General features: G+C 42.3%; 1 protein-coding gene across 2 annotated transcripts in view; it reads left to right on the top strand.

The window, feature by feature from the left end:
- STAG1 (STAG1 cohesin complex component) overlaps positions 1–25,014 on the top strand; it is a 305,757-nt gene extending 280,743 nt beyond the window's left edge. For both annotated transcript variants that reach the window (XM_090051339.1, XM_090051340.1), the window contains 10 exons: positions 1,953–2,092; positions 4,319–4,420; positions 11,944–12,092; positions 13,179–13,307; positions 13,737–13,942; positions 18,281–18,452; positions 19,946–20,056; positions 20,848–20,962; positions 22,601–22,681; positions 22,770–25,014. In XM_090051339.1, the coding sequence (XP_089907465.1) occupies positions 1,953–2,092; positions 4,319–4,420; positions 11,944–12,092; positions 13,179–13,307; positions 13,737–13,942; positions 18,281–18,452; positions 19,946–20,056; positions 20,848–20,962; positions 22,601–22,681; positions 22,770–22,793 (1,229 nt within the window). In that variant the 3' untranslated portion in view covers positions 22,794–25,014. The remainder of the gene's footprint in view (positions 1–1,952; positions 2,093–4,318; positions 4,421–11,943; positions 12,093–13,178; positions 13,308–13,736; positions 13,943–18,280; positions 18,453–19,945; positions 20,057–20,847; positions 20,963–22,600; positions 22,682–22,769) is intronic.
- The last annotated feature ends 2,839 nt before the right edge of the window (positions 25,015–27,853 follow it).

Genomic DNA, 27,853 nt, shown 5'->3' with positions numbered 1-27,853 from the left:
TGCACCATGTCAAAACTCCTACTGATATCAAGATATATAACTGCTGTATTCCCTTTGTCTTCAGTTATCCTGTCAAAGAAAGAAAGTAGTTTGTCTTGACATGGTTTGTCTGTAACAAACAAATATTTCTTAAGAAGTGGAACCTTAAAACCTACCGATTTGACTTTCTTTTTGTGTATTTTGCTGTTTTTAGAATTACGAACTTTCTCAGTTCACGACCATCTCCACCCATTATGCAGTCACTGTTTTTTAACCAGTTCTTACCTATTGATTAGAAACCATTCAAAAATAATCCCCTGGTCGATTCTTCAACTTTCTGGACCAGAAAGGTGTTCTTGTACATTGGGAACTTGCTGGACATTTTGAGCTAAATTCTGTTTCACTTTGTGTCTATATGGCACATCTGCAGCTGCGTAACTGCAGTCTATAGGAGTTATACATCATTTAAATTCTGTTTCTCAACTATAGCAAAATAGAATGACCCTGTGGGCAATAAAACAGAAGGAATGGGGCCTTCCCACAGCACTGTAATGCCAGTTAGAGTATAGCTTCCCTTCCACACTGTGATTTGCAGTTCGTCTTTCTTGCTCCCCCACACTCCTCAAATTGGTATGTAGGCATTGAAAATAAATGGTGTAGGTAGCCTATATTTTTTGCTCTGCATTGTCTTGAGCCTTATTGGAATTTCTAGCCCCTTCTCCAGAATTCATCCTCCAGTTCCCCGTCCTTCATTCTTACTTTTATAATGTATCCTGTCCATTTTTGTCACCATCCCTCATGAAACCTACATTAAAGCCCTCCTCACCAGGTTTGCTGGTCACAGTCTAGAGGTGCTGTTCATAAACTTCATCTCATGGATCCCACTCCTGCCCAGCAGTCTTCTATCATAGAATATTTTTCCGTTGTCAGAGATGCCCAAGCCCGTCTTGTAGTAGTCATCTTCATAACTATGCATTTGGGTTCAGGACGCACATTGGTGTCTGTGCCTTGATCTTCACAAAGAGGGTAGATGAGAGCGGTATTAGTGCCCCTAACTCTAACCCCTAATGATCCCTCTGCTTAGATGTTTGTTATCTTCTTTCATCTGGTCAGGTTCCCATCCGGCAGCCTCAGAAACAAGCTGCCCATTTTTTTTGACCATAATTAAATGAGTCTGATGACGAGTCTCAGCAACCTGTCTACCATGTTCTGAATTCAAGCTCCAGATAGGCACTGTCACCCAGAGTCAGACCACCAGATTGGTTTCTCCCTCCCCCTATGAAGGAGTCTGTGACCCCCCCATCCTCCTCCTTTTCTTGGGCATGGACCTTCCATTTTTAGTTTATAGGTTTTCTAACTTCCAGTCAGTGTTAGTGTTGCATGTTCCAGCTGAAATACTCCTACAGTAGCTCTGAGAAGAACCTGGAAGCTGGTTGCTCATCTCTGAGTTCAGTGTCTTACAGTTCACTTCTTCCTGGTTGTCAAAAACTGCCAATTCCCTTACTTATTCTTCAGCCTCACTTTTTCTCCTTGCTGTATCTGTAGCAAGAATTCTTTACTACTGTCGAGGAAGTCTTCCCTTTCTCTGTTGGCCACCAATTAGCATTCAGTACATGTGCCCTTAAGAAGCAAAACCTAGTATATCCCCTGCAGCTTATAGCAACCACTGTCTTGTAGCTGCACTCCTCTTTCTAAAGTTAACTCTTTAAAGGCCCATATGGATGTTTCTGTCCTAAAATGACCAAAGGACATTGTAACTTGATTCTTTCTAATTTTCCTGGGTGTCTCCATATAGACAGGGCTTTAGAGTCTTACCCTCTTCAACTTTAGTGTTGCCTAAAGCTACCCTTGAGAGTTTTTTGGAGAGTTTTTCATTTTTTTAATAATATAATTTATTCAACAAACATGATCACGTTTTATGGTGCTTTAGAAAACCATAGATATTTATTAACCATTTTGTTTACTGTATTTAGAGGGAGATGAAGAAGATGAAGCTAACAAAATAGAGGCTTTGCATAAGAGAAGGAACCTTCTGGCAGCATTTAGCAAGCTTATTATATATGATATTGTGGACATGCATGCAGCAGCAGATATCTTCAAGCACTATATGAAGGTATGGTTCTGTGGGTTTTTTATACTCCTCCTAAATGAGCAAAGAAATTGTGGCTGGAAAAGACTTGAAACATTAGGTCATCCGTCTCTTCTGTCCACTAGACCAGAAGTTTCTTGTTGCACCTTCATGAGCACTTTTTCTGATCTGATTTTAACTTACCACTGCAGTTTTCCCCTTTTAACTACCCCCAATGCTGAGATGCATCAGTCTCTGGGCTTGAGCGTGGTGGCCTTTAATAAGAACAATAGTATATTGCAGGCAATGGAAAGCACTGGCCCTGCAGTAGCCTGCATTATGCACATGCTTAGGTTTAAGGAAGAGGTTGTCCCTTTGAAACCCTGTTTAGGACCTGCACTAGGGAAGAGCTGTTACATCTAACTCTGAAGTATTGGTCTCTGTCTCTGCAGAAGTTGCTATAAAATTACCTTCATCATCCCTCAATTGCATGATGTTCTTATCATCATTTTTAACTGTTTACAATATGATCAACACTGAACGCACCACAGTGCGAAGACAGCTCCTGCCCTGAATTCTTTGCACTCTAGTGCACAGAAATAAAAGAAAAGAAAAAAATCAAGTCACTCTGTGAAGCCCAGAACACATGATGGCTTACTGTACTTGTGTTTGTTTTGCTTTTTTGGGCAAATTCTAGAAGCAGCAAAAAGGGATGAAGATGTGAGTAGAAAAGGTACTGACTTACTATGGTCAGATGATTGATTTTGTAGGCTGGTCTGGACTTACCCTTCATTGTAAGTGGAATGTGTTTTGAAATAGTTACATGATTCTTTGGTGATCCTTTACACTAATCTTCACTGGCTGCTCAACAGTTTGCTAGCTCTGGCTCCATAATCCCTGGTGAAACATTGTCCCTACCATATGCCAATATGATATATTAGTGGGCCTATCCGACCGCGTTTGCCACTATCTGGAAGCTTTTCTGACAACCTAGGTTTCCCATTTTCTGTTGCATCAAATACAATTTGTAGGTACCACCTAGATAAAGCTCTGGTGGAATCTGCCCTTCCTTCTATATCATCCCTTCTCAAGTGTTATATTGAGTCCATTGACTGCCAGCCTTCCCAGGCCTGTCTACCTAAGGTTTTTCTGTAGCCACCTCTGTTCCTTTTTCCACCTGGCCCTTCTGTGCATAATAAGACATCTCAAAACTAATCCACAAGGCCCCTGGGCTGTCCATATATAGGTCCCTGGTAAAGACCAATTCCCATGAATCTGTTTTTAGTGAACCAAGATGATTCATTTCAACTATATATTTTGTCTAGTTTTCCTCCTACTGTCAGTTCTCAGATTGTGGGTAGCTCTTTCTTGGGTTAAGAGCTGCCCTAATGCATTAAACTAACAGGGAATGGGGATTTACTGCCCATCTGCTGCTCTGCAGGAACTTCCTGGGCTTATTCTTACTCCACAGTAAGTGAAAGTTTAACCAAGGTCATTTACCCATCAGTAAAAATTGCTGTGCACAGTAAGACCTCTTCCCTTCAAATTCTCTCTAATTTGTGCACTTATCCATAGTCTGACTGTTTGGAAAGCACCTGCCACATACAGTGGATGCTACTGTAAATAAATGATTGGTAATAATCAGAGAAGAATAGTGCAGACCTCCCATCAACTATTTGTTGGCACTTATCTATAGTTAAAGGGCTCTTGACATCTGTTCCTTCCATTATTTACAATAGGAAATAAACTCTACTGTTTTATAGATACTGCTGTTTCATTTTTCCATGTCTGTAATCAATTTTGAACTGTTAGTAGCATCATGTTTTAATGGGATCAATGGTATTTTTAGTTTTCTAAGAAAAAGGTGGGGTCTTTCAGAAAAGAACATTGCTAAATTGAAAACATTACAGGAAATAGACTCACTAGTCACCTTCACCAAAACTACATTATTTTCATAATGGGAAATAATTTGGGTATACCATTTCATTCTGTTAGTTTTAAAAGCTAGTAACTGTTAAAGGCAGTTGTGGATTTAATTACTGAATAGACAGTTTCCAGCTAGGTACCCTTTAGGTACTGGGACTTTGACACCTGTCATGTGGAGAAAGCATGGTTTGCAGATATGACTTGTTTGAACCTTCTCAAAAATAAGAATATGCCTTCTCAAAAATAAGAATTACAAATGAACATTTCTATTAGGAAAATCATTAGTTATGCAAAGGAAATGAAATTCTATCTTTAAAAGTGTGGTTTTCTTCTCTTTTCTCTTAGTATTACAATGACTATGGAGATATCATTAAGGAAACATTGAGTAAAACGAGGCAAATCGATAAAATCCAGTGTGCAAAGACACTAATTCTCAGTTTGCAACAGGTAAGGAATTTGTGTGATGATTATATTCTCATTCCAAAAACTCCTGCAAAAGTCTTTCTCCAGTACCCTCTACTCCCAATAAAAGTCCAGTCCAAGGAAACGTATGAACAGTAGTTTTTAGGCTTTGTCCAACTACTAACTCACTTTAAGCTAGAGAATTTGGGATGGTTTTCACATCTGCTGCATCTGCTCCATGGTTTTCCTAAATATTTACTTAGCAGTGAACTTTAAGTTTCTGCTTATCACATTTTTGCTCTTGCACTATTGCAAAGCGTGTTTGCAGCTTTTAAGTCACTTTACTGGCTCTTCTGTAAATCCTTTCTAATTTTAGTAGTTTTTTATTACTAAATTAGTATCTTTTTTAAGTTTGGGAACCAGAACTGGATAGTATTCTGGTCATGTTCTCATCAGTGTTGTAAAGAGAAGTAATACCACCTCCCTACTCCTTGATATTACCATAGGGATGCATCCTAGCATTGGATTTTGCCTTTTAGCTATCTCATTGCTCTGGGAGCTCATGCCCAATTGGTTATGTATCATGACTCTTAAGAGTGTGGACAAAGATACTTTTTAGCTAACGTAAACGAAGAGGGGGCACTAGCTAACCATTACATCTTCATGTTTCCATAGTAATGCTTGTTAGCTAAATTGCCCAACCTTTTAACCCAGAATAAAGCAGAGTTAAAATTGGAGCAGTTTTGCTACACTTGTATTGCTAGAGAATTGAGCAAGTATAACAGTTGCATTGTACTCTTTACTAAGCAAAAGCATATGATCCAGTGGCAGGAAGTTGAATTTAGACCAATTAAGACTGGAAGTGAAAACATTTTTATCAAGTTGTTTTCAATCACTGGAAGAATTGATCAAGGAATGTGGTGGACTCTCTATCACTAATATCATTGAATTAGTATATTATATCTTTCTAAAGATAGCCCAGCCATGTATTACACGGCTTGAAGCTGTAACTAGAGGAGGTCAGACTACATGATCATAATAGTCCATTCTAGAATTAAACACTCGGAAGTCTGACTTTTGCACCTTCTATTGAACCTTCTGGTTTTAGCATATGCTGTATTCTTTTGCAGATGCACTCTTTTATACTGTGCCATGATATTCATTCTTAAGATTTTCATGACTTATTTTCTTGACTTCCTTTCACATTATTGCAAAATGTCTATGGCAACGCACAGAAAAGTCAGGGGGAGTAATATCAAACCATAGATGTTCTTACTTACCTTTAACCAAGTTTGCTTTTGGAAAATCTGATATTTCTGTACAGTTCTTCCACAAGAACATACATTTTAGTAAGCTGAGTTCAAGTAGTTCCCAGCCACAAGAGCCAACCTCTCTTGTTATTTTTATTATTTCAAAGCAGATCCTCGCGCTGATAAAAAGCAAATAAGAATGTTTTACTTCTTCTATATTATCCGCAGTATGTTCATGAAATTTCAAGATGTGTTCTCTGTGATGTAATAACATAATACCGATATTGAGCTCTGCAAAGATTTTATGCTCCAACATATAAAATGCTACTTAAGATTGCAGCCAATTACAGTATCCTTTGGTTTCAGGCTCGGCTTTGATTTGTTCAGAAATTCTCCTCCTACAGCATCATACGCTGTATTTACTGCATTTCTCATTCAGTGTATCATTTGTATGTGTTTTATGCCTGCTTCTTTATCACCAAATTCTAAATCACTTTGTTTTTTTAAACATTTGTGTCGATTGTTAAAGGAAATACCTAGGCAATGCCGAGTAAATTGCGGTTATCTCTCCTAGGCATTTAAAATATCTGGCATGTTATTAGATGTAAACAAGCTGTATAGATTGGAGCTAAACATTTCAAATGTGAAAAAAATTCCATTTTCAGCCCTCTCTCATCCTGTTTAAATTTTCCCTTAGCGATGGTGCAAGTTCTAGATGTGCACTCAGAAAACTCATGGGCAAGATAAACCTGGCAGGTCTTGCCAATACAGAGGAGGATTGGATTATTACATAGGCAGAATTACCTTGTGGAGTAGAGCAGTAGACCTAGTATGAATTAAACTGTGGGATGTACAAGAGGGATTAATACCAAGAACTCTTCCCATAAGACTGAGCTAATAGACTGGGGGGAAACAACAAAAAGGATGTGGATGTACTGGCTGATTACTGGCAGCAGTAGCCTCCAGACGAATGGAGGAAGCAATTCCAGAAATACAAGCCCATGGGAGAACACTTTAATGACCCTGGATGTTTCATCACTGACATCAGAGTAGTTGTTCTTAAATAACAAAATTTTAAAAACCAGCTTTAACATGAAACTATGGAACAAAAAATAATCTATGATCTAGACTGTGCTTTGTTGTTATAGGGATATATGTGGTGTGATGTGGGTTCTTATCCCGTTACCTGGGCTAGCTTTTATAATCCCTACTTCCCTCGGTGGGTTAATTGACTTTTCATCCCTATTGATCTCTTCAACTCACCTTCACCTCTCAGCAGTGCCCTCTTCCCTGTTTGCATTTAAATTCTCTTCTGTTTATAACCTGTACTTTCTGCGCATCCAAGCATCTGATGAAGTAGGCTGTTGCCGATGAAAGCTTATGCTGCTCTTAATCAGTTAGTCTCTAAGGTTCCACCCTGTCCTGCCTACATTAAAAACAGATTAATTTAAACTAGAACAGACACAAAGAAGCACTATTAGGATGGTCAAGGGAAGGCAGAACTCATAAGAGGATATTAAACTTATAAAATGCTATTAAAAGAGCTTGGCTATTTAGCTTATCAGACTGAAAGTTGGAAGGGAATAGGATTATTTTCTATAAATACGTTATTGGAGAGGAAGAAGTAATACTGAAGTTAGAAACCAGTATTGGCATAGGATCAAATGCCTGACAAATCATCACTGTACTGCGTTGCGGTCCCAGGAGCAGCCGAGATGCCCCGTGGTGACTGCAGCCATGTTCTGCTCCACACCTAGGATGCCTTCCCTTCTCGCCCACCACACCTGGATGGAAATATAATAAATAGGGAGGCTGCCCATGGGCCTTCACATGCCCCCAGTTTAACTGGACCCCACTGGCCTCTACTGCAGCCAGGTCCCTCGCCAGGCTTCTCTCATTGACTGTGCCCTGTAGGGCACCTGTAACCTTAAGGGCTAATCGTGCGGCTCTAGTCCTCCCCGACACCCCAAGCCTCATGGGTGTTACAGTAATGATGTTCACCTGTTGGCACTTCAGCCTCCTCCCCTTTATTCTACCTAGGCCTTCTAGCCTGGGCTCACTGTATCAGGCATAGCTTTGAGGCACTAGCTCTCATTTCGCCTTTTCAGGTACCAGGCCCCTGCCTGGCTGTGCCCCTCTCGAGCGCCTGGCCTCTGCCTCGCTCTGTGGCCTTGTACTATGCCTGCTTCAGGCTCAGTAGTCATTTAGGCCTCGACCCTGGCCCTGGCAGGGCTCAAAACAGTTATATGCCCCTCAGGCACTAATGGGATCTCCATATACTGCCCCTTCCTGTCCCAACCCAAATCACTAGTATAAGCTGTAACATAAACACTGAGCCCCTGCGCTGCAACACAAGCAGCCCTCTGCAAACCTTCCCTCACCCCTTGTGCTGGCAGACCTCCTTATGAGCACCCCAGGCCTCAGCATCCCTACAGGCAGCAAGGCAGTCAGTTTGGCGTCCCTGGGTAGCTCTCCTGGGCAGGAGCTGTAAACCCTGCAGTTGGCAGGGCTAGACTGACTTGCCAGCCGAAGCCTCCAGCTTAAATGCTCCCAGGTTTCTGCCCACTTCCAGGCTGCCTGCAGGTGCCTGCTTTGCCCTGTTGCCCTGGCAACTGGCTGCTGCTGCACCCTGCCTAGCCTCCCTGGCTGGGCTCCTTTTTTCTTAAAGGAAAAAGGAGCCCCAGGGTCTCTGTTAGTCACAAGCAAATTCAGTTTCAAAATTAAGTTTCTAATGATTAGAGAAGTGAAGTTTTGGAATGGTTTTCCAAGCAAAGTAGGGGAGGCAAGGAACCTGAATTACTTCAAGATAGGAGTCAGTGGGGTTGTGGAAAGGATAGTATAATAGAGTAGGGGAGTTCTGGGAGTACGTATCAATGCATTTGATGTGTGGATTCAAGTATTTAGTATTCTCATGATGGATCTGAAAAGAAACAGTGGTAATCCTGTGTGTCAAGGCTTCTGCCAGTCCCTCCAAGAGCCAAGATGATTTTTTTCCCCTATTTAATTCTTTATTCGACTTCTGGGTGTGTGTAGGGGTGGGAGTCTGATGTTGGCTACGACTAGAAGTGAGAGTTTGAGTGCAGTGTGCTGGTGTTCCTACCAGACCTTACAAACCTCTTCAGTGCCTCACTGGAAGGGCTTCCTCATGTGATCAGGATCAAACCAATCCCTAGACTTGGAGTCAAGAAAGGATTTTTCTGCAGTGTCAGATTGGCAAAGAATGAGGGTATTTGTCTTCCTCTAGCACAGAACAACGGTCTTTTTGATAGGGTCATCACAGTATCTATTAGCCTAATAGATGCTCCTCATCACAGTGACAAGGCATTGATGGCACCTTTGTCTTCCCTGCTGTTTACTTGTGGCCTATTTTAGGGTCTTTTAACAGAAGGCCTGTGGTTGTGGTGTGTCAGAGGAGTTGGAGTGGATGATTTCTTGTACCCCTTTGAACAAATAGTTGCTTTTAAAGGACTGGATGCAGTGTCGCAAATTCTCTTCCTGTCCTATGATCCCCTAAGTTATACTTACCGTAACGTAGCATCTTACGTCTGATACAGCTCACTTGCTTATCTGGAAATTATGTACATGCAAGAGTCTCCTCTTCTCCTGGAAGCGATTCCAGTGCTCCTGGAATGCAAAGATCTTTTCTCCAGCTCATTAGATTACCATAGAGTTTGCTTCCAGTATCTATCTTATCGTTTCTCTCAAACATTTTTTTGCTGTCCTTTACATTAACCCCTGTGCCAATCTATTTGGGAGGAAAATTATTTCTACCTCTGTCCTGAGAGAAGCGGTGTGATAGCAAATGCTGTCTTCTGCACTGTGGGGCATTTCGCTCTTTCCTGTGTCATTCATGTTACCTTAGTTGCATCTGGACTAGAATAAACAGTCCTGCTTTTATTCACGATATGCCCAGCCATTCTCATCACATCTTTTGCTAGCACCTGGGATATAATATACTTTTTTTTTATCTGGGTCATAGATGACTTTAGCCATATTCTGTACTAACAAGCAGCGAAGAAAGTACTAATTACTTTTTTTGTGGTTCTGTTTCAATATCTGCCTTTTGTCAACTGTTCTCTGCCTCTTCTTAGTCTTACCTTATCCTAGTCTTAATTTTTATGTGTCCTGTGTCAAAGTAGCAGGATTTTCCTGTTGTCTCACTGTGTTAGCAGGTGTCGGCAGGGAAAGGACAGTTGACTTTTGAGAATTCACGGTAGCAATTAACTCAGTGTTGCACATAAGGAAGAAGGAAGTGACTGCTTGGGTTATGGCATTATTCATCATATGGCATTATTACCGTATTCACAAAAACAGAGATGAACGTGTCCTGAGAAAGTATATGCAGACTTGCCGTATGCTTGCTGAGAGAATATCTCAGAGTGACGTCTATATTAAACAGCTTTGGTTGTTTGTTGCCTTGCTTTCACTACTGTCAAATTCTCTGCCCTTTTTCACAGCCTTTTCCTCCACCGTTTAAATGTCTCCTTGTAGTACATCACTCTCCACATATTTGTTTGTCAGTCCCCTTTGGATTCTTCTCTGTATTTGCATTTTGCATAGTTAATCCTCTTTAACTGGGGCACACTTCCTCCCAGGTACTACTTAGGAGATACAACCTCTCCTGCATGTCCAGCCAGCATGGGAATTCACACATCCCTGCAATGAGAATTCCTATGTTTCTACCTCTTGTCATATACAACCTCATTGTGAAGGCCACCATCTTCTTCTTCATATGTGTAAAAAGGAGGAACGGTGACACACAAGTCCTTTCTTTCCTCCATGTTAAGCTAAGAAAACCAGCTGAGATAACAAGAGGTTTTTTGCTCTTTTTCCTGAAGTCAGGAGAGGGGAAAGGGGTGAAAAGACATACAGACACTCACCAGGACTAGTCAGTGATCTTTGATTCTCTTCCAGAAAACTCAAATAGCCCCTAAGGATTTTCACTCACCGTGGGGGCAGGAAACACTGGGCAACTATTTACCCTCAGACAGGGAGGCAAGGACTTAGAAAGCAGCTTAAGCCACTAGTGCAGGCAGAGTGCACACTGAGTCAGCCTCTTTTTCTTAATTCCTTCTTGCCACCCCTTAAAGGTGAAAGAGCTGGGTCATGCATCTCCAAGGGAATGCCCTAGGTCATCTGGTGTGACCCCCTATATCCTAGGTCATCATATTTCACCCAGTTGCCCAAAAATATAAATATACAAGTAAATCCCATCTTCAAGAAAGACAGAAAAGTATTGTTTTAAAGACTTCAACAGATGGAAAATCCACCAGCGCTCTTGGTAGTTTGTTCCAGTGCTTAATTAATCCTCATTGTTAAAAATGCATGCCTCATTTTTTTATTTGTCAGCTTCACCTTGGAGCCATTCGATTTTGCTTTGCCTTTCTCCACTAAATTAAAGAGCCCTTTAGCATCTGGAATTTTTCCCTGTAAATTGTAATCAAGTCACTGTTCAACACCTTTTTTTTAATAAAGAGATTGAGCTACTTAAGGCTCCCTTTAAGACATTTTTTGCAGCCTCAGATCATTTTTATGGCTCTTCCTCCTCCTCCAGGTTTCCACCATCATTTCAAAATGTAAGCACCTGAACTGAACACAGCATTTTGATGTTGGTCCCTGTAATGCCATTTCACATGTAAAATCACTTGCCTATTCCTATTCATTACTTCTGTCTTTAAAAAGATTACATTAACCCTTCTTGCTGTAGCATTACAAGTTGACTTGCTTGTCCTCTAAGCCATAAGTCATTTGGAGTCAGTTTTCCAGATTAAAGTCCTGCATTCTGTAGCTACAGCTTGCATTCCTTGTTCCATGTGCATTTTGCTATATTAAAACACATTTTGTTTGAATTGGTGACACTTGCCAAGTAATTCAGATAACCCCCTGTGACTGCCCTGTCCTCATCTGTATTAACTGTTCTGTCAATGTTTATGTTATTGCAGATGTTATTAGCTGGGATTTTATAGTCTTCTTCTGCAGAGCGTCATGAAAAACGTTTCCATTTGATGGTGATTTCTTGAAATATAGATCCTCTGCCATTCATACTGCTCATTTTAAACCACTTAATACAGAAGTGTGCATGAATTCGAAGTTGTGCTGAGAGCACAAGCTTTTCACTGCGTTTCATACTTCAGGGACTGCTAATATAGGGTCTGATCCAAAACCCATTTAACGTAGGGTCTCCTCCAAAATCCCTCTGACTTTAGTTGACTCTGGACAAGGCCGTACACCAGCTAAAATCAGCTTTGGGTAAAGAAAAACTCCTGTAAAAACATGCTTCCTATCTTATACGTTTTAACAGTTCAATTCTTTCTCCAGCTGTTTAATGAGCTTGTTCAGGAACAAGGTCCCAATTTGGACAGGACATCAGCCCATGTCAGCGGGATTAAAGAACTGGCCCGCAGGTTTGCCCTCACCTTTGGCTTGGATCAAATCAAGACAAGAGAAGCCGTGGCCACGCTACACAAGTGAGTGGTGGTAAATACTATAAGTTTATATATGCATATAAACCAGAAGTTTCTCCCACCCAAAGGTACGTAATCCCACTTGGATTACATAGCCCACAATGATGGGCTGATGGCAGGGGAATCAGCAGCATGCAGGTCGCAATCGCACTGGCAGCAGCTTGGCGGCAAGGCTGCAAAACATGCCAAGTCTGAATTCAGGTGCCTGAACTGAGAGCAAGGAGACTCTCTCCTGTTTTCTCCAGTAACCACACTGCTGGGCCCAGACAGCTTGCTGTAAGACGTTCCCTGAGTTATGTTTTGGAAGAAAGACTTAAACTAACAGCACTGGAGAGAGGGAATAAGCTGGGACAAAGAGCCTAGCAAGACAAGGGGCAGAAACTGGGATTAGAGCCAGGGAGAGGGAAACTGTGAAGAGTTTTGAGGAACACTGGGATTATTTGGGCAAGTGATTTGGCAGCTCTATGCAAAGTCTTCCTCTGGGAGCCAGTAGGGCTGGGGAGTCTGAAAGGTTGATGGGATACCAGACTGGTGGTTGAGAAGCACATTGAATGAGGAGCCAGGCGATCATGAACTAAGGCTGGCTGGGCAAGGAGATACCAGTACTTGGCATCTGAAGAGATGAGACTAGGATTTGCTGGAAAAGGAGACTCGGACTAGGGTAAGGAGCCAGTGGTAAATAAAAAACAGAACTAGGACATGGACAGATTGGAGGAAGCAATGGAGAAGGGGTCAAGTCAGGAAAGAAATGGGATAGGGTCATCACCCACTAGAGGACATACCTGTCCAGAGCCTAAAATGCAGCCACAGACCCACGAGTCTCACCACTCCTTTGCTATCAGAAGATATCCCTGAAGCCTACTAGTAAAGCTTTCTTTCCCTTTTAGTGCCTGCTGACATAAACTACTGCAACCTACTACTGCTGTCGGTTCCACCATTAGCTCACATGGCTGCAGTCTGTGTTACGAACCAAAAGGGTCCAATGCAGCTGAATCATGTGGCTATCCGTAAGAGGCCATGAATGAAATTGCCATAAGTTTTTCTCAGTTTCTCAGAGACCTAATAACATTTCATGTGTCTTTACCCCAGGGATGGTATAGAATTTGCCTTCAAGTACCAGAATCAGAAAGGACAAGAATATCCGCCTCCTAATCTTGCTTTCCTTGAGGTCCTTAGTGAATTTTCTTCTAAACTCCTGCGGCAGGACAAAAAGACTGTGTAAGTGATACCCTCATTTCCCTGTTTACAGGCTTTGCTAAACTGTGTCATTCATCATTTTAGCGAGCATTTAAGATGTCTGCCTCAAGGGGTTTGCAGTACTGATACTTTAGCTATCTGCATGCCTTTAACCCTCTATATATGCATAGTTCCACTGAAGTCAGCGGGCCTCTACTTGCATGCTTAAAAGCTAATCATGGTAGTGCTGTATTGGCAGGATGAGTGCTGTAATGCCATTCTGCTTTAAGAATTAACAGTAGTTCATTTTTGCAAGTTATTCTTTATGCAGGTATTCAATGGAAAATCTAATATTTTCTTTTATGGTAACTTAAAAAAAGTTGATGGACACAGGAGGACCTTGTACAGGTTGATCAGAGGAGAAAAAGCACAGAAACAAGCTTCTCTATTCACTACCTTTTATTTTCACAGTCACTCCTACTTGGAGAAGTTCTTGACCGAACAGATGATGGAAAGGAGGGAAGATGTATGGCTCCCACTAATTTCCTATAGAAATTCACTGGTTACTGGTGGGGAAGATGACAGGATGTCTGTGAACAGCGGAAGTAGCAGCAGCAAAGCCTCCTCAGTGAGGAATAAGAAAGGCCGACCTCCACTTCACAAAAAAAGGGTAGAGGGTATGTATGGTTTTATATTATGGGGTGTAGGGGCTAGTCTTTTTTAGCACGTGTTTATAAATCCCTTAAAAGTTCATTTTCTTCCATTAGATTCTTATGGCTTATTAGTTAACATAAGTATACAAGTACATGCTTCATGAACTAAGCATGAAGATTTTATAAGGAGAAGATTTGTATAATATATCCTTACAACTTCGTTTTTCATTCTAAACTTTCCTATACATATATATATTCACCTGTCCTTGGGACCACACACTGAGATTTGTCATTCTAAAAGCATCTAAAAACAGTTACTGCAAAACTGGAGGCAAGAAGTTAATAGGAAGCTACTTATTAACACCTCACTTAGTAGAAGCTAGCCCCCATATTGAGCCATGTCTGAAATGTGCATCAGCCTTGTGCAAAGCCACTGAGAAAACATTGTCCTTTGAGACCACAGATAGTCTTCAGAAAGGATCCAAATGGTCATGCCCTATGGCACACAGTGAGTCACTTCTCCTACACCACTCAATTCTTTCCCAGTTAAAGACTCCCAGAAACAGAGAAGGCAGGTAGGAAATTTCAAGCATCAGCTTCTGGTAAGTAACCAGATCTCCTTCTGAGCAGTGTTGGCAGAACTGCTTTCACAACTTGGGCATCACACTAGAGACACTCAAGAGCATTTTAAGTGCTGGTTTAAGAAGGTGAATTACTTAGCTGAAGCATAATTGTAGAACTATGATTTCAAGAGCTTGCTTTGTGAGATCTTATCCTTTTTCTCTTGGTTGCATCTGGCATCCAGAGCCTACTGTTGCATTGGCTTGGGCCCTGGGAAGCATGGTGCTCCTCATGCCTGCAGCCTCTCTTGAAGAAAGACGATCTATGGAGTCACATAGAGCAGTCCCCCTGGGGGCTTTGTATCTCCATATTAGAAGCTTCAGCTGGAAGAAGTAGTACGTTCAGAGCCAGAGCAGGCTGCTTTTTGGCTCTCCTCCTTAGGAGACGTGGCTGTTTTCCTCTGTAGCTGTAATTTCATTGGTTTCCTTTTTAGTCTGAGGTGGAGAGAACTGCAGTAGTATAGTCTGGAGATGACACATGCCTGGCACTGCAGCAACCAAGTCTTCATCCAGAAGGAACAAACAGAATCTTTTTACCAGTTAGAAACAAAGTGGCAAAACTAGCAAAACCACACGCTCTTCCCAATGCTGGAGGAAGTGTGCTCACCAGCTCTTCGATGCGATTCCATTTTGCATTACTTCGTATTCCTGGATTTGCATGAAACCATCTGGTCGTCATCTGTGCTCCTTTTTCTCCCAGGCAATGTAGTATCTGAAGCAGAACTGTTTACTTGGTTTGTAAAGGATACATAGAAGTATGTGTCCTCAACATGAGAGTGGTTACTGCAGCTCTTGGCAACTCTGTAATCCCTAAGGATTATATGTAGATGCTAAATAATGGGATTGGCCCAGCGTAAAGTATTAAGGCAGATTTAAACCATTACTATTAATATTAGTTGCGTTTGCATTGTAATACCTAGGACCCTGTTGTCCCAGGCTGCTCCTGCCCCATGGAGCTAACAGTCTGCAAGAGACGATAGCAAAACACGGCAGATGTGCAGTAAGGAAATACTGGGAGAGAAAGAAAATACAGAGAACAAGCACTTCCTTTTAGGATAGAAGAGGAACACGTCAACAGAGAAATAAAGTCACTATCATGTCTTGTCTCTTTCCAGTGGGACCCTTTATGCCAAAATCTTTGCCCTATGCAAGTTGTACTACTAAGCTGCTCAGCTCTATACCTAGGTTAGGAATAGGGTGAAACCAGTCCCAGGATCTGGGAACTGCAACTAGGCCCTCTATAGTTGTGTATCTTAGCTTCATCCAAGCCTTCAACAGGTTCAGCAGTCATTTGGTTCCAGAGTCTATCCATGGTCGTTACAGAAAGCAGATCTCTTCGAATTTCCCTTGACCTGAATTCTGAGTGCCTTAAGAAGATCAAGCGCCATGAAAATCTGGAGACCATGAAATAAGTGTAGTATCACAGATGCTTCAGGGGCGTTTCTGGTAGGGTATGTTAAAGAACAAAAGGTGACTTTTAAGCTCAAGAAGCAAGCCAGACAGGATCCATTAGGATCTCTTATCCCATCTCTTTCTTTCCTAACCCTTGCCCATTTTAAACATCTACTCCTACACCCCATCAGCAAAACTAAGGTTTCTTGCCTACTCTTCTATAATCCCTTCAGGTGCCCCAGCAGCTTCATCCCATTTCCTCATCCTCATTGTATCCACTCTCATCTGTTTCTGCAGCCTTTCTTTCCCTTCTGGTTTAGCCCCATCACAGTATGAGCTTCCCTGAAAACACTCATGGTTGATTTTGCTTGCACCTCCAACCACTGCCCCATCCCACTTCTTCCCTTCCTCTCAAGGTTCATTGGGAATGCTTGGGGAAATCACTATTTAGTCCTTTCCCCAGCTAGCCTTTTTCCTCTATGCTCCACTGAAAACCAACACTCGTCCTTTCCCAGATTTTGCCTGTTAATTCTGTTCTGACTTTGATTCTCACCAGTGCTTGAGAAGACTTGAGAAGTCTTTAAGTAGTGGTCCCTTAAAAATGATGATGAACCCAAAGATGAGGATGGAGTACTGGTTCTGAGATCATATGATCATAGGAAAGTAGAGCTGGAAAGGACTTCATAAGGTCATCTAGTCCAGCCTCCTACTCAGGAGATCATCTTCAATTCAAGTCAGTCTTCAATTTGCTGAAGATAATTACAAAATTGGATTTTGTTTCACAGTTGATGTTTGTTATTGGGACAAACCTAATGCAGTTCAGTAAAGTGAATCCAGATACCTTAGCTATACATAATCTGATTAAATAAATAGGAGATCTTTGAAAAGGGCTTGTGACAACAGTGAAGAACTTGTGCACCAGATTAAAGCAAGACAGTTGAAAAGTTAAAGGTCATTTCATCAGATGCATGATGCGAGTATCAACCAGAAAATTGTTTTAATCAAATCCTCAGAGTACATTGGAAGCCTGTGTGTTTTCATAATGAAATTGTTTGGGTGTGTGACACCAGGAGTGAAGAAGAAGCTCTTACAATGTTAAAAACAAAACAGTTTACAAAGGCTTTGTCTAATTCTACCTATGAATGAGCTAGAATGAGCCATATGATGACCAAACAAATGAGAGATCCCATTGTTCTGCATTTTTCATGGAAGCAAATTCTGCAAAGTGCTACAGTTCTGTAGAGCAATTTCTTTTCTTACCAGTGAGCTATAACGTACTGCAAAGAGAAATGAAACATTTCCAGAAAATTGGTGAGATGAAGATTTTAGTCAGCTGTTTGAAATTGCATTACAAGAAAAAAGCCTTTTATTTGCAAAAACAAGGCCACGAACATTTTCTATGGGGGGATGAACTTTCGGCGAATTAAAGTTACTTAAAAATCACTTTCAAACAAGGGACATTAAAGAACTTGAACATCTGATGATACTAAACTGTTAAAAAATGACATCGTCAACTCCTTAATTCATAAGCTATCATGATAACTGCTACCAAGTAACAGAAAAAAATCTTAGTGTCTGTAGGATGAAATTTTGTGAACATTCCCTGTAGTTTTTTATATTTTTCAGTCTTATTCCTGTTGTTCATAGTTTGGAATCTTAGAATATTCTACAAAATTAAGGCTTTTTCTGCTTTCCTATTGGTTTTAAGTGCTTAATGTGCATTGTTTGTTTGTCAGGCCTCTGGTTTGACCCATCAGCAAAATATATGTATCACCTCTCAACCAGATTAGCCCCTAATCATTTTATGTATTCGAACCTTATGTTGTCTGTCATTTTCCAACTGAATTGTAAACTGTTTAGGATGGGAATAGTCTTCGAGTTGCAAATGCATGCCCAGAACATTATGCTCTAGACACCCTTGCAATGCAGATTTTTTTTTAAAGTATTATTTTTTATACTAATTAGATATGACTGCTTTGAATAGGAAACGGGAAATAATCAGCATTTCAAAGATTTTTCCTTCTCAGTACTAATACAAAATTAAATTAGAGTCACAAGTTAAGCTTCTTGGCAGTTAATCCACCTCGATCCATTACGCATGGAATGATTTGTTATCTAAATCACGTAATTTATAACTTATTTTGCAGAAGTTGCTGCAGCTGTGGCATTGAGCTGTAGCAACATATACACGGAGGAAAGGGCTGGGTTAGCACTGTTTGTGCTCTGACACTTAGTGTTTACACAGCTAGGTGCTCCCAATAAATATCCTGTTGAATGCTGAACAACTGTAGTAACCACTGCAAAATGCAGTGTCTTATGCAGTTACCTAAATGTAATTGTCCTTTAATAGATGAGAATCTGGAAGGCTCATGGCTGAACAGGAATGACAACATACAAACTCCAGGGGCTCTTCAAGCACCACAGCTCACCTCAACTGTCTTGAGAGAAAACACGAGACAAATAGGAGAGCAGATCCAAGAGCATGAGTCAGAACAAGGATCTGAACAGGATTTCTTACACAAGTAAGTGCCAGAACGTCGCTGTCAAATACATCAGGCTGGGCAAGAGTTGGGATTAGCCATAGTGGTTAACAAGGCATGCCGCAGACTTCCTGTGCCAGACAGCTGAGCGTTGGAACACATTGCACTGCCAGCTGAGAGCACGTGCCAACTGGTCTGCCTACAGCACCACACACATGCAGTTACACTGCTTCTGGATCATGGAGTAGCCTGTGTGCTTAGGGGTACCCTTCTCCTTGGCACTAGGTGGTTCTCCATTCAGAAAGGTGGCTTGGTGAAGCCCGTTTAGAGGTCCCTAACTCTCTGCCCTGAGCAGTTATCTTGACATAAGTATGAGATCCCCTACACCACAAGACCCCTCAAATTTAGATTGTGCAGCTCAGAGCCTATGGTTCCCTTTTTTGAATATATCCCTAAGTGCCTTCAGCCCCTGGCAGACATTACACTTAAGACATAATTAACCAGTTAATACCATCTTAAGTAGTAACCAGGGCACATGTTCATGCAGTTAATAGCACAATAAAATGGGGAATAAGATGCAAAGTTATCACACAAAATACATGGCTGGTTCCCATCACACCTTAGATTGAGTGTGGGGCCAGTGCCAATCAGCTGATCAGCACTCCCAGCTTTAGGAGCATGCCAGAGACTTAAAGGGAGGCACAAGTATTGAGATCATGGATCAGACTGTGTTCTGCCTTTAACTGAATTTCAGTTGGTGTCCTCAGTGCCATGGAGAGGTATTTTTGCACCCAGTCCCCAGGCCTTGAGTGCTTTTGCACAGAGGCTTGATGGTCAGTACAAATGGCTAATGAACAAACAATCATGCTCCTACCAGAAATCCATCACCTCAAGTGGTGTCTCTTTTTATGCAGGGGCTCAATGACTTCAGCTTGTTTTGTCATTTCAATTGGGTGAAATTGTATAATTGTAATAAAATAAAAGAACTTGATGCTTTGAAGTTCCTAGGTACTCTGCTGGGCTCTGCTCATGCTGTGGTGACCTCCCTTGCATAGACCTGTCGTTTAAGACCAGCCCTTCAGGCACTCGCATATCTGTCGTTTCTGGGCCCTCCAGTAATTTGTACTATAGCTTAAGCATTGTTTGCTTTTCCTTTTTTTATATGGCATCTTGTGCCTGCTAAAATGCATGTTAACCTTGGGATTGCAGGTATTCTTGTGTGCAGTGCCAGATTTGAGCCAATAGAATAGCACCAATTAAAGTAGGAATGGTCCTGCTAGGTGTACAGAGTACCAGCATGGTGGCGTGTGGCCACTTTTATTCCACAGTGTTTAACAAACGTACTGATCACATGCCACAAGAGCAACAAACTGGAGCCGGAGGTGTGAAGACCCTTCCATATAATGGGACAGGGCTGGAACGCTTTTCAGTCTCGAGGATGGCCTGATCCGAAATGAGCTGAGACGACATCCAGAGAAAATCGCTATAGTCTCAGTGGCATGGCTGAATTCATAACACTGTTCTTCCTGTGTCAGTCCCCAGATGCAGATATCTTGGCTGGGCCAGCAGAAGCTAGAAGATCTAAATCGAAAGGACAGGACAGGAATGAACTACATGAAAGGGAGAAGCGGTGTAAGGCACGCAGTGTAAGTGTGCAAAACCCCACACACATCACGGGCACAAGTGCCACATTTGGTGCTGAGGAATTTTGATTAGTAAGGTTCTTCATGAAAGACCATAACCTGCACCGCTGCTCATAGTCTGTGTGACATTTTATCTCTCTTAATAAAGACAGAGTAACTGTTTTCTAAGTGGGGATATGCAGCAAAGGACACAGCATGGGATGCCGGGTGCTGGGCAGTCGGTGGACTGCACCACGATCCGTAGATGTACTGTTTTAATACAGGGCCCTCTCCTGCTTACCGCTGTCCATTGGCTGAAGTGCCAGTGGGGTCACAGTGCCCATAGCCTGGCAGCATCAAGTCTCTGGAGCACAAGGTTCTGCCCTCAGCCTTCCTGGATTATTCACCATGTGACTTTGGGCAATCACATTACCTTTCCAGGTTTGCTTGCCCTATTGTAAAGTGAAGTTAGCACTGACCTCCTGTCTGTTGGATCTGGCACTGTATGTTGTATATAATGCAACTTCGTACCTCAGCCCCTCACACTTCCAAGTATTAACTTCCTTTTCAGCTGAGATCCCTTTCAGAGGTAATATGGTAAAACGTCTTGTCTTTGTAAGCCTCCCTGTAAGCTGCCATGAGCCCCTTTGGGGAGGGTGGCACATAAATCAAAGAAATGGGTAAATAAATACATAAATAAATACATGCATGACACAGAGGAAGCAGGATGGGTGATTATTCCTGTATCCTTACAAAGGAGAAATCCCACGATTGGAAGAATTAAATGCCACGACTTTGTTTTTTCTCTCAATCAGACGGGGCCTAATGGAGGATGATGCTGAGCCCATTTTTGAAGACGTAATGATGTCCTCACGAAGTCAGCTCGAGGACATGAATGAGGAGTTTGAGGACACCATGGTCATTGATCTGGTCAGTAGATGGTGGTTATTAATAGCAAGTATAATATGGAGGCAGGATGGTTAAAAGGGACGAAACTACCAAAGCAGCTTCCCAGGATTATGTGCCACTTTCAGTGGCGTGAGCACCCAGAAGTGGGAGAGGACTGGAGCAGCCCACTTGGCTCCCTTGGCCCAAAGCTACAAATGTAGTCCTGAGCAATTCCGTGTTCATAGAAACGCAAGGCATAACATTTGGCAGCAGTAGCCTGGTGTCCTGCTGCTGACACAAGCAAGGACCTGATACTTGGTGAAAGTGAAAACGTGATAAAGCATGTAGAGGCAACTAGTGCTCCTTGACATATAGTATGGACTTGCAGCTCACTAACTGCACCATGCTGAGGTACACAATGTTAGTACCCACTCAGAGCAAACAAACTAAGTCCACTTCCAGGGACCACACAAAAAGATAACTGTTGAAGATGTACTCAGGGTTTCCATGCAGGGAGTAAACATGGAGCAGCCCTAATGTAAGGGAAAGCCCAGCCCTTGCTTATGGATACCAGCTCCCCGTGTAGACAGGCCTTTTGCCAGTTGCATAATGCAGTGAGAAAAAAATGTCTCCTAACAGGAGATCATTACGTGTCCCACAGAATGAGGAAGTGTTTCCACAAGGCTAATTGTTACTAGCAGCAGCAGTGCAAGCAACTCAGCAGTGCAACTGGGCTTTGAAAAGAGTTTTAGCTTCTTTCAGTGACCTCTTGTGGCCATACTCAGGCTGCGTGCTGCATCCCATTCCCTTTTGTTGCATATAAATTTACTGGCCTTTGAATTTCAGAAGCTTGGTTGTCTTGTTATGCGAAGTAGAAAAAAATGCAAAGCAGGAAGGAAAAGGGACCAATCAGCTTTTCCTAAAACTGAGAGTATTTTGCATAATTCAGACTGGCTTCTCTTGTCCTGTCCATGCTAAACTTAAACCAGGGTTACAAACAGGGCACATGGGTCCAAGCCCTAAGATCATACTTTTCCACATGCTTTGGAACAGAAATGCAGCTAAATACATAGCTGCTTCTGCCCAAGACTGAACTTGTCTTACCCACACATCATCTTGCAGATACGTACAATCTTTTCTTGCATAGTCCAGGTGGTAGGAGATGACGGGTTCCATCCAGCTCCCATTCAAATGGAGCAGAGCTCCCAGAGCTGCAGGATCATGGTCAAAGAGAATAGATTGACCCTAACCTGAGCTGCAGTGTCGTGCTAAGGTGCCTTTTTGGCTGTAGTTGCACTCCAGTTTCATAGCTGATTTGTCTCAGAAATGAAGTGAAGAGCAGCAGAAAGCTTCTGATAGCCTGGTCTATGGTCTTGATTCAGGCAAGTATTCCTGAGCAGGAAGGAATCTTACACAAGTGCTTAAGGATGGGCATAGACCTATTTCCTTTGGCTTCAGACTCAAATACATACTTGATGTCGAGCAGCTGTCACACGTGTTTTCCTGGATATAGAATGATTTGGAACTCCTTGCAAGCCCACCTCCATTGAGGAACATGCTCGCATTGCTCCTGTGTACGTCCAGTACCTGCCATGTCGAGTCAGCTTAGCCCATTGCCCTGACCAGGGACCTTGCGCTGCCTAATTGTAAGGACAGTTAAATAAATTCCTCTCTTTCCAGCCACCCTCAAGAAACCGACGAGAACGGGCTGAATTGAGGCCGGACTTCTTTGACTCTGCAGCTATCATTGAGGATGATTCAGTAAGATCCTGCTTTGCATTGTTCACTGTTTGAGGATCCTCTTGTTTTGGCCTCTGGCTAACTGTTGTCTCTCAATTGTTTTCTGTAGGGATTCGGAATGCCTATGTTCTGAAGTCTGGTGAAGATATTTTACAAATTTGGAACTCTATTGTTTAGAGCTAGAGGCCTATATACTGTGATAGCTTGTATGAAAACCACATTTTTGATGTGCTACAGTTTGATTTTTAACCAAATGATTAAGGTCAATCCCTTTTTGTAGTGAGAGAGAAGAGGAACTTCTTAATGACACAAAGGAATGTTGGCCAATCCAATCACCTCAGAAAGGCTGACCTAAAAAATCATTTGTATCCCTGTTCTTGACTGTCCTAATACAGATTTTTTTTCTGGATGGGGAGGAAGTTTTAAATTGTTAAGACAGCTGTCAAAATAAACACTGTTCTACATATGTTTTCTGAAAACAGCGTTGAGTGAAAACAGAACTTTTTAACTTTATTTTTCTGCTGTACAATTTAAAACTGTTTTAACATTTGCCTTTTTATGTTTTAAAAGCTAGCCATTTTTATTAAACCTATGCCTGTCAGCCATTGACTAGCAATGATGCTATAAGCAGGTCATCCTGGCTACAGAAACGTGTTTTTGAACACACTGGATTTGATTAATAATATGGTACGCTTATATCCTCTCATAGGCATTGAGAAGAACACTCTTACAAAAGAGGTTAGAATCCTAATGAAGTGCATCTCTGCCAAAAAACGTTCAGATACTGATATGATAAACCCAGATTTTATACTCTTGAGAAGATTTATTTTTATTTATAATGGGGCATAAAGTAAGAGATGTCCATGAAGCCACTTTTCCAACAGATGCTGTGTAACATTCATTTTATATAGCACTAGGGGACACAAAACAGTACATTTTCTATTGGTACTTGCTCTGTGCATTTTTAGCAACTTATACCAGCAAATAAAGTATTCTCAGTAAAACACACAAATGGTTCTCAAGTAATCACTTTGCTGTTTTTACTACCTATTTCATGCCCTGCCAATCCAAGGTACATAAACAGCAACTTTCCTATATAAAATAGATTGGGGGGGGAGGAATCACTTTAGCATTCAAAAAGCAATTTTAACTGTACCATATAAAAATGTCGACTTTCCATGCCGTAAATACCCTTTTGCGCTATTTTTGTAAATTAATTTTGCCAGTTAGAAGTACTGTATGTGCTGCATAGAAATTTGTGCTTAGATGGTGAAGTTCTTAAGCTTACAATGGAATACAGCTACATTTTCAGTGTTAACTGTGCATATGAGAGTAATTCTTTGAAAAAAAAAATGATTTTTTCAAGAAAGTAAAAAAGAAAAACCCAAAAAGTTCTCAGCTAATTCATTGTAATAAGAGATTTTCAGTGTCTTCAACGATTTGGAATTTCATTCTGCCTTGATTTTACAACTGTCTCATAGCTGCTACTGTAGTTGAAAATGGCCTGATATTCAGAGATGTGAAAGACCCACGCAAAACCAGAGCACCTCTAAATATCAGCCACAAACGGTTACTCTTCCTTTCTGCGTTTCAGTGTTAGCGTTAATACCAAGCCAACTGACCCACACCAAGCACAGCAGTTTCAGAGGTGCTTTTTTTAGCAACTGCAAAATAGTCACGGAGCTTTCTCTTTTACAAGGTCGTCTAACAAAAAACCAAACGTACACCCAGTGCTTACCTTTTGGGAGGGGAGAAACAACTAATGTAAAAACAAACCATGTTTCCATTCTTTTAACAGCTGAGATTTTTCTTAAAATGTGTACAGTTCTCCGGGGGGGAGGGGGAGGCAAAGACTTGGTTGCCAAAAACATTTGACCTGATGATTTAGCCATTCCTCAAACTTGGCTGTCAGGATTGCAAGCCTCTGCCCTTGCGGGAGCATTGCTTTATATCATGGGTGAAGGTTACCCCCAAGGGGTAGTGGGTGGGCAGGAATGGCTGCATTAAACTGTCAGCACCGTAGTTCTGTGAGAATAGTAGCAGAAGGAATGCTGCCTGGTTTGAGTCATAGTCACAGACCAACCTTGTGCTTCACAGTCCTCTGTGTGGAAAACTGAATCCTAATTTAACATTGTAGAATACTGTATAACAAAAAAAAGTTTACTATTAAGGTACCTCCAATGGGTTTCCAGTTCAGTTTGCAGTCAATAGATTTTTTTGTATTATGAGTGTCTCCTTGATTGGTTTTGCTAGTAATTCTGTAAATTGTACATTTACAATATAAGGTTTTTTTTTCCTTTTGTACAATTTAAAACTGATGCTTCACCTTTCCTTTAATAAACTATTCAAAATCATGAGTGTGATGAGCACAACTTTAAAAACTGGATCTGGCCACCCCATTGTGTCTCTGCCCCATGAGCTATTGTCCCATGCATATAGGGAAAGGCAGCTCTCACTTGAAGCCCTGACCTTCTCACCAGACTCCCTGTGACTATTTCTCATGCTCAGTCTTGGGTCTCAGAGCAAAGGAATTTTTATTTTTTTTTGCCAGTTTGCAGTAAACCTGGTAAGTTGCCTGTGGAGTTATTAAAGGCTTTTATGTTGCTGAAATCTGTTCTCTAATGCTTTTGCCATCAATCAGTCAGCTGCTGTTGGAAAGGTCAACATGGCACAAGCTTTGGGTGAAGTTCTCTGCTCAAGTAACCGTAAGTGCAGGGGTGAGTAAGCACTCTAAAAGGCAAAGAGCCAAATGGTTTAATAATCTTGTAGGCTTTTTAAAAGCAGTTTGGCAAATCTGCCAAGGTGCACAATGCCTCCTGCAGTGCTACCTTCAGCCTCTTGGAAGCTGACATAACTCTCAGATGCGAGTGATGAATGCATTTGCCTCTACAATGTCAGAACCAAACCATCAGCTTTCTCTTAAAGATGATTGACTAAACTGGTGAAGAGACAACATGAACCAACAGGTAGGACACTGGGATTGGACTAGGTCCTGGGGCTGCCATTGGCATACTGGACCTTCTGTGCATTGCTTCACTTCTTTGGACTTCAGCCTCTCCCTTGATAATATAGGGTTGATGATAACATGCCTTCTTTGTAAAGCCTTTGGAGAGCTCCAGATGGAAAGTGCTATGCAAGATTTCAGTGTTACCAGTTTCCAGGCTCAGGTAAAGCTCTCACTGAAAGAATTTTCTTTTTATATCAGGCGTTTTCTTTGGTGTCAGGAGTTCATAGGGGGAGTGAGCCATCTTCCTCATCCTGTCATGGGGACTCCAGCCTTTGTGGTGCGGCCAGCAGTGGTTTTCTAGCACGTCTGCTGGCTGTTAACCTGATAGCACTGCTGGCTAAGTATTGGGATTCGGGAGGGAAAGTTTTGCTGCATGGAATGGTGCTTCTAGGAGTGGCATCAATGGGATACAAGTGCCAGGTGCCTGTGGTGCCCAGGCATCGAGCTTCCATCTAATGAGGCTGAGGAACAAGTGAACAGCTGCAGCTTTGTTAATAAATTGTCAGAGTTGAGTTTTTCATTTGTCTTCATCTGTGTGACACTGCTCAGCTTGGGTATGGCCATGTGTGGGCATCATCAGGGCCTGGTCCCAGTCCCTGATGTCAGACTAGCAGTAATAATCCTCTGAGCTCTCACTTCTCGCTCTAGACGGTCTCGGCCCAAAAATCACGGCACACAGCTTTGTAGAGGTGCCACAAGGTCACGGCCCCGTCAGAAAACAGAGGACTTTGGATTGGTTTGCCGCACATAGCTGGCCCCTGTTGGGTCTTGAAGAGGGAGAGGCCACCTTCCACAGCAGCAGTCCCTTTGTGATTCCTTGTCAGTCTGTAATACTCCTTTGTGAAAGGCCTTTATTCCATCACTCAAACCTTGAAAATGCAGCCAGTGTAGCAAGCCACCTCGGCACCAGTCTGGTCTTCCATGCTTCTCCATGTCCCAGGCATCTATGAAGAGGGTAGAGAAGCAGGTGGTACAGATCCAGCTGAAGTAGTTCTCCACTATCCAGGAATGGTGTCAGAGACCTCCAGTCCTTAAATTATAATGATGTGCATGCAGTGAGTCCGCACAAGGCCCTCACTCAGTGGGCAGTTCTTTGCAGTGGCGATGGACAGGATGCCATGTCAGTTATTGGCCGTCATCCAAAGCACAGGGAGTGCCAATGCTCTTTGGAGGAACGCCAGCTCTGGAGGGCTTAGCACAGGACCCCAGTGCCTACAAACTAGTGGTCCCTTGCTAAGTGAGCAGGTGCCTTGGGCTGTACTGCTGTTGGCTCACCGCTGAAGGGGTTCCTGCAGGCCTGCACTTCAAATTGTAACATGGGATTTGCAGGGACAGGGGAGGAGCTGCCTACAGGCTGAGCACATAAAGTCTGTTACTTGCAGTGTCAGATGTTTCTTTTTGCCCTCCGGCAGCCTTGCTCATATCCCCCAGGTCCTGCCTTGGGCCAGACAGACACCAGCAACTGCCAAACTGTCCTGCATAAATGCTGTGTCTTTCTGCATGGGAAAACCTCAGTTATCTCCAGTGAGTGCCTCACTTCCCCATGCAGATGAGGATGTTAAGGGGCATCACTATAAAGCACTATGTGCCAGCAGCGTTTGCAGAGCTGTTTTGAAAATCCTGGCCAAATCCAAGTGCTCAGCCACATCACCCCACGCTTTCCTGATTGGCCAGCGCTAATTGGCTGTTGCTTTTTTTGTTCTATTGAGACTTGGAACAGGGACAGGACTTGTGCCACCTGAAACCCTTCAGCTCGCCGCAGGTGCACACCCTTAGCAACATGTCATTGAGGTCCCAGGAGAGAGGAGCGCGTCTCCTGCATATTACCAAGGGAACTGCACTAAGGGCTGCTCTGAAGCCAGGGGTACCATCCTGTATGCTCAGTGCCTAAGCCAAGGGGCAGGAGTAGTAAGCTTCCCCCCTAACCCCTTCATCCCTCACTTGCTCCTTCATACATCCTTCCTGGATCATATTTTCCAAGTGAAAAACCAGGGCAGGAGATAGTGAAGGGGAAGCATCATGGTGGGCAACAGGGGCATTGGTGCAGAAAGAAGGAAAAAGAGGTTCCTCCTAAAACAAAATGAGGACATGTTCCAGGATGGGGCAGGGGTACAGAAGAGAAGATTGACTCTGTTTTTACAGCTGTGCTAGAGCTGCTCCTTACTATCATCTCTTCCTCTGCTCAC

The sequence above is a fragment of the Crocodylus siamensis genome, chromosome 6 (assembly GCF_052110815.1).
Source record: "Crocodylus siamensis isolate JL-2025a chromosome 6, ASM5211081v1, whole genome shotgun sequence".
Classification (NCBI taxonomy): domain Eukaryota; kingdom Metazoa; phylum Chordata; order Crocodylia; family Crocodylidae; genus Crocodylus; species Crocodylus siamensis.
Note: the sequence above shows the minus strand (reverse complement) of the source record. Positions and strands in the feature narration are given on the sequence as shown.